This window comes from Mandrillus leucophaeus, unplaced genomic scaffold, assembly GCF_000951045.1.
Source record: "Mandrillus leucophaeus isolate KB7577 unplaced genomic scaffold, Mleu.le_1.0 Scaffold429, whole genome shotgun sequence".
Lineage (NCBI taxonomy): Eukaryota > Metazoa > Chordata > Mammalia > Primates > Cercopithecidae > Mandrillus > Mandrillus leucophaeus.
The window spans coordinates 181,291-196,673 of record NW_012104576.1 but is presented as its reverse complement, the minus strand read 5'-3'; the positions used below and the strand labels follow the sequence as shown (position 1 = coordinate 196,673).

The following is a 15,383-nucleotide window of genomic DNA, read 5'->3' as shown; positions in this document are numbered from 1 at the left end:
CGTCCTCACCCCTCCCTGTCATCAGCCTGTCACTCCTCACCCCTTCTTGCTCTCAACTTGCCAACAAGTGTCTCTTCTACTCTAAGACTTCTAATTGCTTGAGGGCTGAGACGACAGGAAGGTTAGGATTGTTTCCAGAATAAAGGTTAGAAAGCTTTAGAGAAGCTTTCCTGTGGGGCCCTCAAGCAAAGGTGCAGAAAACTTCAGGACATAGGGAGATTGCAACAGATAGTGTTCCAAAGTCAGACTGTCTGGTAAAGGAGGGTGTTTTCATTGTAATTGCTCTTCCACACACTTCTGGTGTGCTGAACCCTGAGAGAGAAGAAAGGATGCCCCAATTCCAACCAGTGTGGACCAGAATCCAGACACCCCCGCCCCAGGCCAGACTCCGCCAGCTCACTGGCCCCTACCCCGATTCAGTTGCCCTGCCCCACTGCAGAGCAAGCCCTCCTCAGGTCTCTGTGTCAGGAACACGGGCCTCCCAGTCATGCCTCGGTGCCTTTGCACTCACTGTACCTTCTTCCGGGAGAACCAGCCCTAATCTGACTACTGGCTTCCTCATCTCAAGACACTGACCCAGGAGTGGTCCACAGCTCTCTCCCCCTGGATATTCTCCACTTGTGATTTGGAGTTGGCATTTCTTGTTTACACATCTCTCAGGGCTGGTGCCCCTCTGCCAACCTCCCCCCAGCCCCCGCCTGGTAGTGGCCAGGACAATCACTCTGCAGGCAGTCTAACTGGCCTTCGTCTCCTAGCTCCCATTTCCCAAGGGGACCCAGGGGAGACGACAGAAGAGGCTGCTCCCTGTCTCTTCCACTCCTCAGTGAGTCCCCAGCAGGGACTGCTCAGCCACATAGGGTTTCCGGGCCTCTCCACTAGCCCAGATATCAAATGAGGGCTAATGATAACAAGATCAAAGGGGACACATTGTGTACACAACTCAAAAGTGGCCCCATTGAAGGCTCCATACATGAAAGGTATCATTTTATTATAGAGGTAATAAAATAAAGAGGTAATAAAGGTATAATGTCATTACAGAAATATCAGTGGAAAAGAAAAGACCACCAAGCTGTTCTTTGTTATAATTATTATTTCATGAAGTCTTATCAGATGTGTATTTCTCTCCTTCTCTCATGTGCAGGCACCTTCCTGGGCAGGAAGCAGACCCAGCAGAACTGCAGCGGCGGCCCTCAAACCAGCACCCCCTCTTCCTGACAGCACAGGCATTTCCCCAGGGCCTGTGCCACAGTGAGACCAGCTCTATGCAGACACAGCTCTGTCCTGTGAGGGGGTGAGACACAGGCTCTGCTGGGGACTGAGGCTCTGGCTGCATTTTCTTATCTATTGTAGTTGTCCATCCTCCCCAAGTATGGCTGGGGGCAGAAGAGAGTGAACACATTCACAGACAGGTGGGTCAGTGCCAGGACATCCAGGATTGCCTTGGTTCCAGCAACATGTCTCAGGGAAGAACCAGAGAAGCCAGGGCAGAGTTAGGGTCTCTGGACTACCAGGGCTCAGGGCATAGAGGTGGGCTTGGTTCACCCCTGACACCAACCCCAAGGAGAATAAATAAATAAATAGTATATAATTGTGCAGTCCCCTAGCCTGGCTTACCCCTCAACAAGGGGTCACTAGTCATGGTTGACCTCAGTTCCTCTGCCTGTCATCCTCCCAGAAATGGAGGCTGGCTGCCAGTAGGAGTCCTACCCGACCCTGGGGATTGAAAAACCAGGTCTGAGAGTGCCCATACAGTTCAGGTGGCCAGGGCAGGCAAGCAAGTGGAGGTCTGGGCTCAGCCCACAGGTGAGACAAGGTCCTGCCTGTCTCCCCATCCTCTGACACATGGCTCAGTGTAATGAAGCCACATGGGGCCTGGGGGCATTTACCTCCAGGTTGTGTGACACCTCCCCTCTCCCATGCTTTGTTCTTGCTGGCTCTTCCTGGGCCAGCTGCCAGAGGTATGCAGGCACCAGGATGCCTGGAGGAGGGACAGTGGGAGCCCAAGTCCAGCTGGGGCTGATGTCCCCTCCAGGGTGTGACTGGGTGAGGCTGGGCAGGGTGCCCGGCCCAGTCAGAGCTGGAAGGGGTACTGTCGGAGGTAGTCGGCCATGCGCCGGGGCAGTGGCAGGCAGTCCACGTCGGTCACCAGACGGTTGATGACAAGGCGGCACAAGTGTTGCAGGCTGCGGGCACTGCTTCTGCGTACAAAGGGCTGCACCAATTTTAGGTGTACAGCAGTGGCTGGTGGAGGAGCAGGCAGTGCTGGATCATTAGGCGCATCTTCCTTAGGCATAGGCAGGGCCGGGGTGGGAGCAGGATCGGGGCTGTCGCTTCGGGTGTCAGCAGCGCAGGAGGCCACGTAGTGCTGCACAAGGCTGACCACATCCGGAAAGGCCAGGATGCGTGGCCTGGACAAGCAGTTGGAGTCCAGACGGAAGCTGGAGTCAGCATACTCAATGCGCACATTGGTGGGGCCACGAGCAGTTTTCACTGACAGCGTGAACAGGTAGCTGGGGTGGGTGCTGTCACGTACTAGGAACGTGCCCTCTGGCATCTTCTGCAGGTGTTGCCGGGCCTCGCTGGCCGTAATGGAACCCCAATACCAGCCTAGGCAAGTGCAGAGGGGGACAAGGGACATAGTGGAAATTAGCTGGGGGTACCAATCCAGGGTAAATCAAGGCAGTGCCTCTCGCTTCACACTTCCCTGGAGAGGGCTGTGCCTCTCCCATCAGACTCTCCTGGGCAGGGCTATGCATCGCAAACCAGACTCAATGGCAGAACTCAGCTTCTTCCACCAGACCACCCAGGAAAAGGCCTGCCTCCCCCCTCAGACTCACCAGACTCCCGAAGGTAGGAGAAGGTCTTGGCTATGCACAGCAGATCCTCCTCGGGGTCCAACACCTTTGGCTCACTCTCTATCTGGGCTGGGGTCCCCTCTGCCACCTCCTCCAGGAAGGCCCCAGCAGGCAAGGGCTGCATGACTGTCTCGAGCAGTTCTAGGGACTGGGCCCACAGGGGCCGCTGCCCAGTCCGCTCCACAGCCAGCAAAGGACGAGGTCTAGAAAGCAGTGGATGAGCAGTGAGTGGAGGACCCATGCTTCTCCCATCTCCAGAGACCCCCCTATGCCCCAGACTAGTTGCATGACCTCTGGCTGGCCCATCTCACTGTAAGCCTCAGCTTCCCCTCTACCCAGCCATGGGCTCAGTTAGTCTAGTATCTCATTCCCCACTTGTCATCACAAAAGCCCCCTTGTTTCCATGTGGGGATCCTCTTTTGAAAGATTCTTTTCCACTGCCCTGTATTTACTAAACAGTAATTAATCGCTCTCTATTTTACATCAACCAAAAACACAGATCATTCCCTATAGGCATTTCTAATGTTCTTGCCACACTGATAGGATTCAGTGCAAAGTAGCTTCATGTTTGTGCCCTCCTGGCTGAGGTGGGCTAACTAAGTGGCCCACTGATGAACAGTCCTAGTTGAGCGATAGATCTACGATAGACAGGTAGATTTATCCTATAATAGATCTATGTGGGATCCTCCAGAGAATTCCCAGGATTATGGTAGGCTGCCTGAGGTCACATGCTACCTCCCCATGGATAGGAGTGTCTCTCAGAGGGACCTAGGTCCACACTAGCCAGGACATAGAGACTGAAATAATCCCCTACCCATACAAGTCAGCCTATCCTGGCCTCTGCTTCTCCCAGTGGAGGGTCTGGGGTGGACAGTGGCCTCTAAAGGCACTGGCAAGTCTCACCTCCTGTCAGTATGAGCTTCCACCAAATAGCAGGGACCTAGCCCACACTCCAGATCCCACCCTGGCAAGCCAGCCCTATCAGGCTCTATGATCTTGTACAAAGCTTGCTCTTCACTGGGCTTCAGTTTCTCTTTCCCAAAATAAAGGGTCCCACGAACCCATACACTGAGAGGGTCAGTAACACCATATTCTTGGATGGCTGGGGTTGAGGGAACTAAACCGACCAAATTCTGAGTAAGGGAATTTCTCCTAGGGGAAGCCCACCCAGCATGGTGATACTAGGGCTTCCTCCTTGGGAAAGCAGCAGGGACTGGCTCTACTTCCCCAAGAAGACTGCTGCTCCTCCCTCACTCCTTGCAAAATACATCTCCAAGCCTCAGTTCTGGGTCTAGTCCCCGGCTGGGCCTCAGGACACTGAGATAATGAAACCATGGCCTTGCCCTCAAGGACAACCAGACTGGCTGGGGAAGATGGCACTAAGAGTAATTATAATGCAAAGTCATAAAACTGCAGGTGTCGTGGGGGAGTCAGGGTCTGCTTGCTCCTGAGCTGAGTCTTCCAGGACAAAGGAAGGAGCTGGGGGAAGGTACCCCAGGCAGAGGGGACAGCATGGGCAAACAGCGCCAGTATTGCTTGTGAGGCAGGGAGGGGTAGGCAGGAGCCGGTAGCAGGAGCCAGACCTGACTCCTGTGTAGGTTATAGGTGACCCTCTAGGTTCTAATAAATCATGGCCCTATGACCACTCACAGTGAGAAAGGCCACACAACTCTGGCACACCACAGACTGCTAAAAACTGTTCCACACCTACCCTGGCTGTACTGTGGGAGCTCGGAAATCCCTCTTGGAGAACTGGAGGCCAAATTTTGAGATGACCTGCCTGCTGGGGCCCAGAGCTACCTTCCCAGGGGCACGGTTGGTGGCTAGCCAGTCAGGCTGGAACCTCTGTGGGTGGCCATGTCCAGATAGCTTAGCCGGTTCTCAGACAGATTCCACCTGTGGGTGTGGGCACCTCTGGGGCTGACGTGGTAGCTGGGTGTATGAATAGCTGTGTTGATCACCACAAGCTCCTGGTGAGTGACTGTGTACCTGGGCAGGGGTGTGTCCATGGCTGTGTCATCATGGTGGGGACAGTGGCTGGTGTATTCTAGGTACATGTGTGTGCCTGCTTTGGAGCCCAGCAGTCTGTTAAAAACTTTGTTCCCCGACAGCCAACACTGGCCCTGAGCTTATAAGGGGGTGCTTAGCTAGGGTAAAAAGTGAAAGAGCCTATGGGACCCCAGAATGCAGGGGGAGGCTCCTGGGGAGGAAGGTAGTGGTGGGGCAGGTGTTCAGGAGTCCCCGAATGCAGACAGGAGGAAGGAACTTGCTGGAGACAGCAAGGGAGAAGTAGTCTTCCCAGCACCTTCATGTCCTCTTCCCTGGCCTCACCTTCCACCCTCCCTCACTTGGCACCAGGCCAGTTGTGATAAGCACAGCCACCCAGTTCTCCCTGAGTGCAGAACACCCATTTATACCTTCTTCTTCTCTCCTTGGAGCTCCCTGAGCTCCTGTCAGATCACCATGGCCAGCATCAGACCCTTTGGTTGAAAGGGTTGCTCCCAAGAGTTGCTGACCATCAGGTGCCAGCCTGAGGAAAGGCAAGGATCTCGGGCTGTCTTCCCAAAAAAGAAAAAAGAGCCTATTTGCTAGCCTGGGGCAGGAGAGGGGACACCAGGACAGAGGGGGCTAGGGGCTGGTCCAAGGTTACTAGCAGGCAGGGCAGCCGGCAGGCTAGTGTAGAGTGCTCTGGGCCCAGAAGAAGATCTGGGATTGTTGGCCACATCTTGGTGGACGCCCTGCCGTTGGTGTCCATCTGCTCCAGTGAGAACCCAGGCTGAGCCCACCCCGTAAGTTCCTCCTGTAGCCAGCCAGCCCCCGGTTTCCCAATCCACAGTGGGAATTGGGGTGAGTGTGTGGGGGTGGGGAGTAGGAGTGTCAGAGCCCCACACAGAGCCTCGCTCCCGAGGTCTGTCCGCGCTCAGTCACCTCTGGCCCGTCAAGCCCTCCCAATGCCCGGCAGCTAGCACATGGCCCCTGTTCTCCCGTGCGCCCCTCTTGGTGGCCAGGCGGGGGCAGAGAGCCGCGCTTACCCCTGAACGCAGAGGACCATGTCCCCGCGGCAGCGGCGACTCCGGAGTAGGGACTTGGCTGGACGGCGGCGGCGGGAGGGAACCAGTGGGCGCGGAGCGCGTGCAGGGTACGCTCCCGGGGCGCGCGGGCGCAGGGCAGGGACTGAGAGGCAGTGGCGCGGACCGCCTGCGAGGGCAAGGTGGGGCGGGCCGGACGAGCGGGGCGGGGCGAGCTGCTGCCTAATCCTTTGTCTGCCGCGTCCCAGCCCTTCCCGGAAGCGGCGTCTTCCTAGAACCGCAGGCTGAGCGGTGGGGCCCGGGCGGGGTGCGCGGGCGCAGTGGCCGGGTCTGGGGCCCTGGGCAGTGAAAGGAAATACTTTGACAGATTTCCAAGAACTTTCCAGGAAAACGGGGCGGGGCCCTGCGAGCCGACCAATCGCGACGCTGAAGGTGGAGCCGAGCGGTCGGGGAGGGCCAATAGCAGCGCGTGGACCCGGGGCTGACGCTACCCAGCAGGGTAGGACGGAGAGATCAGCAGGGAAAGACCGGGTGGGGAAAGTTAAGGAGGGGCCCGGGCTCAGCAACCCGCGCCCAGATTGCCTTCTGGCATTCTGCGTCGTTGGGGAACAGCCCTCTTATCTCGCCGTGGAACTCCTGGCAGGGCAGGGGGCGGAGTCCCGGCGTCGTCCTCCCTGCTAGCGACTCCTCCAAGGAGGTCTGTCGGCGTGGGCAAACGCCCGGTGTTGGGACGGCCGCTCCTGGACCCTAGGACTCTGTGTGTCGGGTGTCGGATTGGGTGGCATGGGGTGAGGTCTGGAGCGGGACTTAGGGCAGGGTGGGGTGCAGAGGACGGTTCCAGAAATGAGTGAGTCCACTGGGGTCAAGCTGGCGGTCACCACAGCCAGAAAGATCCAGACAAGAACGTTTTCTTTGAGAGTTGAAGGAGAAAGCACATCCCAACTTTTCAAATTCTGGCCGGCCCGGCCAGTCAGGGGAGAAGAGACTACAGATTGAAGGAAGCAAGCAGGGACAGCCCCAGATGGCCCGGACTCTGGGTTGGTGCCCCCCGCCCCCCGCAAAAAAAAAAATGCTGAGAGAGAGAGTCCTGCAGCTCAAAACATTGGGAGATAATCTGGGAGCAGGGTAGTAGAGGTTGGGGCAGGGTGGTGGGGCAGAGTAGTAACACTCGCTCTTATCTACAGGGAGTACTTGCTGCATTTGATCCTCTACAACTGGTGTTGTTCCCGTTATGCAGACGGAAGACAGCCCCAGGGAACAAACGCTAGGAAATGGCAGGGTAAGAGCTTGATCCCAGCTCTGAATCAGAAGCCCACACTCCTACCAGGACCCTCTCCACCTGTTTCAGTTCACTGGATTCACTGTGGAGCATCTATGTGGGGTCTGTGTGACTCTCCTCCAAATCCTTGGGCCGGAAGAACTGTGGGATTTGGAGAGGTCGCAGGTCCACTCCCTACCCCCCACCCCCTCCCAGTGTGTGCACCCAGGGTCCTCAGAAAGGAGGCTAGCTTTGAGATCCTGGGCAGGGATGACAGACCCCTGGCTGTGTTGAAGGGCCTGAACGATAGTGTCCAGGGAAGACAGAGCTCAGCTTGCTCTGCCCAGAATGGCAGAAGGCAAGAGACCTGAAAGCAAAACCCTATGAAACTGGGGGAAAAATGGTTTAAGTTTCAGACTTCAGGGCAGTAACTTCTCTGCAGCTTTCCTAAAGGGAAGCCAGGCTTCATCAGTGCAATTTTGCCAGCCCCCTCCTGAGTTGGTCAGAAGCCAGTTTCTTGGAATGAGGGTAGAGGGGATGGATACCCTATAACCCACCTTGAGGGGTGGGATACCTGGATAGCCTGGTGTGGGGCCCCTATGTGGACCACTGACTTGGCAGTAGGAACTGTCCACTGTCTCGTTACTATGAAGACAAAAGGACTTTGCAGCTGCCAGGCAACAGAGTTACAGTTTTGAACTTAGGTCTCTTATGGGGCCAAATCCCAGGCTCTCTACCAAAACTATACTTCTTACCCCTCACCATGACTATTCAACTGAACACTTACTATGTGCCAAGCACTCTCAGCAATTTGCAGCCTCATGTCATTGTCACAACTACCACATATTGTCTCCTCTTTACAGGTGTGGAAACTGAGGCATGGAGAGGTTACAATATACCCTAGATCTCCCAACTGGCAAGTAATGGTTGAAGTCAGGAGCCTACACACTTCCTCCTACTTCCTCTGTGGGTGTTGGTGATCTGCTGACTCCTAGACATCCAGCTTTAAGGTCCTCAGTGAAGCTTCTCTGCCCCCAGGCCTGTCAATGTGAGAGCACCATGGGTGTCCCTTTGAAAGCATCTCCTACAGAGGTCAGTGATTATGCGGTCTATGTGTAAACCAAAGGGTCCCAAGGGTTTTGGCCTTCCAACTAGTTTTGTGCATGCGTGACTATGACAGCACTGCGCACCTCACCTGAATGCTGGGAATAGTGATGTGCCCCTGTTCTGCCCCAAGTGCCTGCCTCAGGCATTGTGGGTCCCTCTGGCCAACTTAGTACTTAATTCTCCTGCCCTGGCTGCTCCCTAGAAGCCCTGGCTCTGATTGCTGGGCCCACACTGCCACCTAGCGGTGCCACCTCTCATGCCCTCACTAGCCAAATCTCCATGGATTCCTCTCTTCTAGGATACCCTCCCCTGCACTCCAGGGATTGACCTTACTGCAAGATTCCCCTGCCCCTCCCTACCCAGAACAATCACAAAATGAGTCACAAGAATACACAGCAGTGCCTTCCCCAAAGTCTCCCTCATTTGTCCTCTATCCTTTCATCATGTGCAGCCTCCCCTCTCCAGGAAGGACATAATGTGTGTGTGTGTGTGTGTGTGTGTGTGTGTGTGTAGGATTTAGCCACCTTCACTTTAAGCTATTCCAAAGTCTCTGTCCCCTTGGACACACAGCTATAAGAAGGGCTATGTGGCAGAGTCTGCCACCATGAACCCACTCCTGACCAGGCCTAGCCATCCCACATGCCAAATCCTCCCATCATAGTGGAGGGGATGTGGCAGGTGGTTGCTGGAACGTGAGCACTAAGGGAAAACCACATATTCTGACTTTCCTGGGCTAAGTGAGTAGTTGCAAGTCATCTCTCTGATGGACCCATGTGGGGAATGCGTGTGCCTATGAATGCGTGTGCCTGTGGAAACTGGTTATAGGGACTGGGAGGGGAGAAGCAGCACCTTTGCTTACTTTTCATACTTCTGTATAATTTGAATTAATGACAATGAGCAAGTTTTACTTATGCAATTTAAAATTTTAATAAAAAGAGACAAGCTTAAAAATACAATTATAAAATTTTTAGAGCAATTATACTCTAACTCCATTTTAAAGAAATGAGACATCTTCACATAACATTCAGTGAGATGCCTTTGGCTGAGGCAAGGAGCCAGCCTCCACCCTCAGCTGCCTAGCCTTCTACTTATCCAGAATGACATCTTGCTCAGCCTCAGGTTCACCAGGCTCAAACTAGTTGCCTTTACAGAGCAGAGCCTTCTTCGGTGCCCCCAGCAGTAGAAGCTTCCAGATCATAGGGCTTTCTAAGAGGCTCTGAGATCTTGAATCAGATTCTTAGGTTGGGCTCAGGGACATCAGTCCTGGGTCCAGCTGGGCATAAATGCGTGTGTATGTGCACATGTGCATGTGTATCTGTGTGCATGTGTGTTATATGAATGTGTATTTACACATGTATATTATATGCATGTGTATGCACATGTGTAAAGGTGTGACTGCATGTGTACATGTGTGAGAGTATGTTTGTACATGTGGCTGTGCGAGGAGCCAGAAAAGACTAGGAGAGGAGGCCATGGTTTGAGGATAAGAGCCCAGCCCTGAGGTTGTGCTTTGGAGTTGGAATGGGGGCTCTGTCATGACAGCTGCTGACCTCAGACAGGTCACCTAACCTCTCTGGGCTTTTCTGTCCTGTGTGTCTGTAGTGTGGGCAGAAGGGATAGTGTGACCTCCTCCAGTCTCTGTAAGGTCAGGGGGTTCCAGGGAGAGCACCTACCCAGCATCTGGTCTACAAGAAGTGTTCACTATGGCCAGCTGAGGCTATTGTCTGGAGCCTCCTGCTTCACTGAATACTGCTAGCCTGAAGGTCGCCTGAAAGAAATAGGGGCAGAGCCCCCAAACCCGTCTCCACTCAACATCTGCACACAGTGGGCACCCACGAATAAGTTGTAGCATCCTTTCAGTCACTCATTCACTCATTCATTCAGAGGACGAGCATCTTTCCAAGAGCTACTTCTCTGATGAGGCTGGACATGCAGCCCAGGGGTCCGTGAGTGTGTGTGTGTTAACCAGTGGGGCTGAGGGGAAGGCGCTCACTAGGCCTAAATTCCGACGCCAGGAGTAGGATGGCTGGGAGATGCCTCTGAGTGGGATCGAGGTCCTGGTACCTGCAGTCCTGTAGATGGCCTGTAGATGACAGCAGAGGCCCACGCAGAGCCCCTGCCCTGAGCCGCAACCTTCCCAGTCCCAAGTGAACCAGCTCGCTCAGGTCCCTCAGCTTCCGAATTGGGGTAGTGATGTGCTGTGCGCGAGTAGCTCAGATCTGTCCCAGGAGACAGCCACAGCCACCCTCCCTATGGCTCTAGACAAGTTGTTTTCTCCCCAGGGGCCCCAGTTTCCTCATCTGTGAAATGAGAGCTGTTTAACAGCCGGTGTTGGGAAAACTGGCTCAAAATACATAACGTGGTCTAAGATGGGCTTAACAGAGACTTAAATGTGCAAGGCAAAACTAGAAAGCTAATGGAGAATATCTGTCACTCGGATGGGGGGCAGAGACTTTGTAAACACGACCCCAAAAGCCCAAACCATAAAGTGAAAGGTTGGCGGATCTGACTAAATGGCAACTCGAGATTTCTGGTCCCCAGGACGCTGTATATACCAAAGGGAAGCAACGAGTCAAGCGGGAGCTGCACAAAAGGGGGCAGTCGCCAGTGCTGGAGACGCCCAGAGCCACCATAGGCTAAAGAGTGGCGAATTCAACAACGACGAGATGCCACTTCCCTCGGCATGTTGGCAAAAATTAAAAAGTTGAGTACTCTGAGGGTTGGCCACCACTAGGCAAGTCGGAAGCCTAGCAAGCCATACTGGAGGGCCACTTGGCAGCGTGCAGAGCAAACACCTGACTCAAGGAGAGCTTTCAAGAGAAAGAAGACGTCCTGCACTGTCACGTTCTAGGTCGCGAATAAAACCCGGGACCCGCACAGTAGCGGACTGCCAGTGCAGGAGCCTCTCTGGGTATCCCTGGAAACCGAGGAAGTTACCGCCCCCTCGGGAAGCCACGCCTCCTATTTTGTTCCGGCTCGGGGGCGGGACCCAGTCGAGGCCCGCCTGGCCCTTTAAGGCTGACCTAGCGGGGCCCCAAGTTGGGATGACGCGCAAGGAGCTGGGGGTGGAGGGCGGAGGAGGTCACGTGGGCGCCGGCAGCGCGACTCTCGGCCCTGGGCGCTCTGCGGCCGCCAGCTCCCGCGACCGCCGCCCCTGCCCCTCGCTGGTGCCTCAGCAAGGTGCGTTGCCGCCAGGTACGCCCTCGCCAGGTACGCCTTCCTGGGTCCCCTCTGCGGCCTCCTCCGGGGACCTCGCGGCCATTAGGCGCCCGGCCCCTTCCCTTCTTAACACGTGCCCGGGCGGCGCTCGCTTGTACCCGGCCGCGCGACCACCGCCCCCTGCGGCAAGTCTGTACTCTCTGGCCGTTCGTCCCTCACTCCCAGCTTGCCCCGGGCTAGCAGCCCAGCCCAGTTCAGAGGCTCCAAAGCTGGGGTGTGTTGGAAAAGTCTGGGCTGGACTCACTCTTCCCCTTTCCCCTAGGTGCCACTAGAAACGCCAGGCTGGGGCCGCCTCTGAGCGCCCCGCGGGGGCCATGGATGGTGAAACAGCAGATGAGCAGGGGGGTCCTGTGCCCCCGTCAGTTGCACCCGGCGGACCCGGCTTGGGCGGTGCTCCGGGGGGGCGGCGGGAGCCCAAGAAGTACGCAGTGACCGACGACTACCAGTTGTCCAAGCAGGTGCTGGGCCTGGGTGTGAACGGCAAGGTGCTGGAGTGCTTCCATCGGCGCACTGGGCAGAAGTGTGCCCTGAAGGTCAGTGAGCCCTCACTGAGGCCTGGGCTATCCTGGAGGGTCCACAGCGGAAGCCTGTGGGTGAAGCTATGTCTAGCGCCCCTGCTAAGCTTCCTATGCTCAGCAACATGTTTCATCCTCATACTCTCCTGTAAGGTCAGGCTCGTGGTCCTCCCTACTTTACAGATGGGGAAACTGAGGCGTAGTCTAGCTAAGCTTTGGGTGTCCCAGTGAGCAAGGGGTGGAGTCAGTATGGCTAGAGCTGCTGTACCCGGAAGCAGGGAAGGGGTGACTCCTGACTCTGGGGTTCTGGCTGGACCCATGTGTTCAGGCCCAAAGGGGGTCTCTTGTTCAGCTTGGCTGCTCCTTCCATGTGAAGCTCCTTTGACTGGAATGGATCTGTTTCCCTTTGCTGGAAGCTGAGCCCTCACCAAGGCTTGGGTGGGGCTGCTTCTTCCCTGTGGCCCCTGCCTGTCTGGGCTGGAGTGGTGTGAGCCTCCCAGGGCTGGCCAGAAGATGAGGTTGATGCCCACTGCACCTGTGGAGCCTCAGGAGGCTGCTGATGGACTCCTGTCGAGTCACTGGTCCCCTGTTGAAAGGGACAGGCCCTGGTCCAACCCACCCCTGGTTCCTGGGCAGAGGGCGGGCCAGCCATCTAACTACCTCAGACTATAGGCTCCCTGGAGACCTGGCATGCTGATATAGGTGGCATGGTGGGGATCAGGGGGATGCGGGGGTTGGGTACCTAGTTCTAGCTTAAGGCATACATCTGGGCCTTGGGCCACACCCCATGCCCAGAATCCTTGAATCTGTCATCTCTGGGGTCTTTACTCATCTGTAGCTTGTGCCAATGGATAGGTAGAGCATGGCAGGGATAGTGACTCCTGGAGGCTAGAAGTACAGCAAAGGCCCTTCTCAGTTTTGTTTTTTTTTTTTTTTTTTTTTTTGAGACAGAGTCTCGCTCTGTCGCCCAAGCTGGAGTGCAGTGGCACAATCTTGGCTCACTGCAAGCTCCGCCTCCCGGGTTCACGCCATTCTCCTGCCTCAGCCTCCTGAGTAGCTGGGACTACAGGCACCCGCCACAGTGCCCGGCTAATTTTTTGTATTTTTAATAGAGACAGGGTTTCACCATGGTCTCAATCTCCTGACCTTGTGATCCGCCCGCCTTGGCCTCCCAAAGTGCTGGGATTACAGGCTGAGCCACCATGCCCGGCCAGCCCTTCTCATTTTATAAAAGATTTTTTTGTTGTTGTTTTTTTTGAGACTCCGTCTCTCTCTGGAGCTCCATCTCCGGCTGTGTTGCCAGGCTAGAGTGCAGTGGCACGATCTCGGCTCACTGCAACCTCCACCTCCCAGGTTCAAGTGATTTTCCTGCCTCAGCCTCCCAAGTAGCTGGGACTGCAGGTGTGTGCCACCATGCCCAGCTAATTTTTTGTATTTTTAATAGAGACAGGGTTTCACCATATTGGCCAGAATGGTCTCGATCTCTTGACCTCATGATCCGCCTGCCTTGGCCTCCCAAAGTGCTGGGATTATAGGCGTGAGCCACTGCACCTGGCCTTTACACAACTTTTAATTATAAGTCCAAGTGCAGAGTCCTCTAGATATGGCTAATAGGTATCCTGTGTTTGCCAGTTTCATGACCTTGGATGATATCCCAGACTCTTGAAGCCAGGTTTCTGCATCTATTCATGGGGAAAGATAAGGAGTTGTTGTGAAGATGAAATGAGATTATTATACGTTTAAAGCACTTGGTACAGGACCTGATACAGGTCTGGAGAGGTTACAGGACTTATTTAAAGCACAGGATCTTAAAGCATCTGAGCAGGGAGCTGGACCCAGCTCTCTGTGTCTTTCCCAGGACCACTAGGGCCAACAGAGGAGGTTGTCTCCGAGACTGCCTTGGAGGGGATCATGCGGATGGTTCTAGGAGAGGATCAGGGTTGGGCTGGTGGGGCTGGGCCCCAGGTATAGCTTCTTTGCCCACTAACCCAGCAGTCGAATGGGGTGCGGGAGATTTTCAGAGTCTCAGGAATGGGATTCTCTGAGTCTTTTAGGGAAAAAGTGACTCTTCTGAGGGCAGACTGGGATTCTGAGGGCAGACGGGGATAAGGGGATGAGGAATGAGAGTTTTCATCCCCCTCTGGGCACCATTTAGCCCTTCCACCTGTGCTATGATTGAGGGCAGTCTGGGTGGTGAGGGATTGAGGCCAGAGACCCACTTCTTAATACCAAGGCTTTGGCCCTGTGGGCCAAGACTGAGCTCTGACCAGCCCCTGTGGTGTCCAGATGCTGTGGGTGAGTCAGGGATGGGGTGGAAGATGAGAATTTGTAGGCCCACACAGTGCCAGTTATAAGTAAGGCTGGACTTAACCCCTTCCCCATAGATGCTATGTCTGATGAGTGACTTGGGGTAACTTCTGACTGCAAGAACTTCCATAGCACCTCATCAGTGCTCTCCTTGTTCTGGACTGGGAATTGGGTCAGGCCTGGAGTGGGTTTCCCTCTGTACCCCTTTATGGGTGAGCATGGCTGGGGCTACTAGCGTGGGACCTTCAGGATCTGGCCCTAAATTGGCACTCAAAGGGGACATGGATTAGATGTGGCTCCCACTCCAGGACCTTCCTGTTCTTGGTATCCCTAGTGACCAAGCCTAGAAGTCACTACCCAGCTAAGTAGGCATTTACTATCTCCCAATATTGGGCTAAGCACAACCTCTGGTACAGTCATTTTACCTGTCTTGTGAGTGGTAGCTGTGGCCATGAGGAGGAAGGTGGCACTTCCCCACTTATAGCTTCTGCCCATTGCCCAGGAGGGCCAGGACCTGGGGACCTCAGTGCATGGGCAGGCCTGGGCCCAGGGAGCTTAGCCAGCTCGTGATGGATCACAGTCCTTTCCTTACATCTGCCTAGCCCTCTCCCCTCAGTTGCCCCAGCTCAGCGTAGGCAACAGTTATGGGCTCTGTGTCTTTCTGCCTCCCTGGTGATGTGCCCCAGGTTACCAGGCTGGCCTGTCCTTGTTTTATAACCTGAACTTGTTCAGGCCATCTCTGCCCATTTGTCTCATGCTCATTCTCTTGACTCTGTTGCAGCAAGATGTCAGATAGTGCTTAACAGGAAGCCTGAAACTCAGCAAATACTCATGAAACAGGAAGAGCTGTGGCCACTGTCCCTGTAACTGTTGCTATTCTGTGGAGGCCCTAGAGGAACAGGTCCCTCCCTCCCAGGGAGCTGGGCCTCTTCTGCTTTCCCTTAGCCGCTGACCACCTGCTAGGTTCATCTTGGCCTCAGTCATACTCAGTGGCTCCCTCCCAAGGCTACCTTCTGCTGCCAGTGCAGCCATTCTACTCCATTCTACTCCGAGCACTCATTGCTGTCTTCTTGGCAGGAACTGGAGGACTGCC

The 15,383-nt window shown here is 55.1% G+C and overlaps 2 protein-coding genes across 4 annotated transcripts in view; one reads left to right on the top strand and one right to left on the bottom strand.

Annotated features, from left to right (window-relative positions):
• Nucleotides 1-932: 932 nt before the first annotated feature.
• Nucleotides 933-6,089, bottom strand: CISH (cytokine inducible SH2-containing protein). Of its 2 annotated transcripts, XM_011993232.1 has the most exons (4): nt 5,888-6,089; nt 4,845-5,002; nt 2,838-3,058; nt 933-2,607 (listed from the first exon to the last, which is right to left on the bottom strand). In XM_011993232.1, the coding sequence occupies exons 2-4, from the start codon at nt 4,910-4,912 to the stop codon at nt 2,072-2,074; spliced, it is 825 nt and encodes a 274-aa protein (XP_011848622.1). In that variant the 5' UTR covers nt 4,913-5,002; nt 5,888-6,089; the 3' UTR covers nt 933-2,071. The 2 variants fall into 2 exon arrangements, with proteins under 2 accessions (XP_011848622.1, XP_011848623.1); XM_011993233.1 differs by lacking the exon at nt 4,845-5,002 and having other exon boundaries at nt 5,888-6,083.
• A 5,244-nt stretch (nt 6,090-11,333) lies between these two features.
• The window catches only part of MAPKAPK3 (mitogen-activated protein kinase-activated protein kinase 3), a 33,123-nt gene continuing 29,073 nt past the window's right edge, over nt 11,334-15,383 (top strand). The window contains exons 1-2 of one of the 2 annotated variants that reach the window (XM_011993230.1): nt 11,334-11,429; nt 11,731-12,001. In XM_011993230.1, the coding sequence (XP_011848620.1) occupies nt 11,783-12,001 (219 nt within the window). In that variant the 5' untranslated portion in view covers nt 11,334-11,429; nt 11,731-11,782. Of the gene's footprint in view, nt 11,445-11,730; nt 12,002-15,383 lie in introns of both variants that reach the window. The other variant, XM_011993231.1, reaches the window with a different exon arrangement.

Coding starts and splice junctions, on each gene's coding strand:
- CISH (XM_011993232.1), bottom strand. CDS start 4,912: ATGTACCTAGAATACACCAGCCACTGTCCCCACCATGATGACACAGCC. Junction 3,059..4,844: donor ATGGACACACCCCTGCCCAG/GTACACAGTCAC, acceptor ACTGCTTTCTAG/ACCTCGTCCTTTGCTGGCTG. Junction 2,608..2,837: donor CTCCTACCTTCGGGAGTCTG/GTGAGTCTGAGG, acceptor GCACTTGCCTAG/GCTGGTATTGGGGTTCCATT.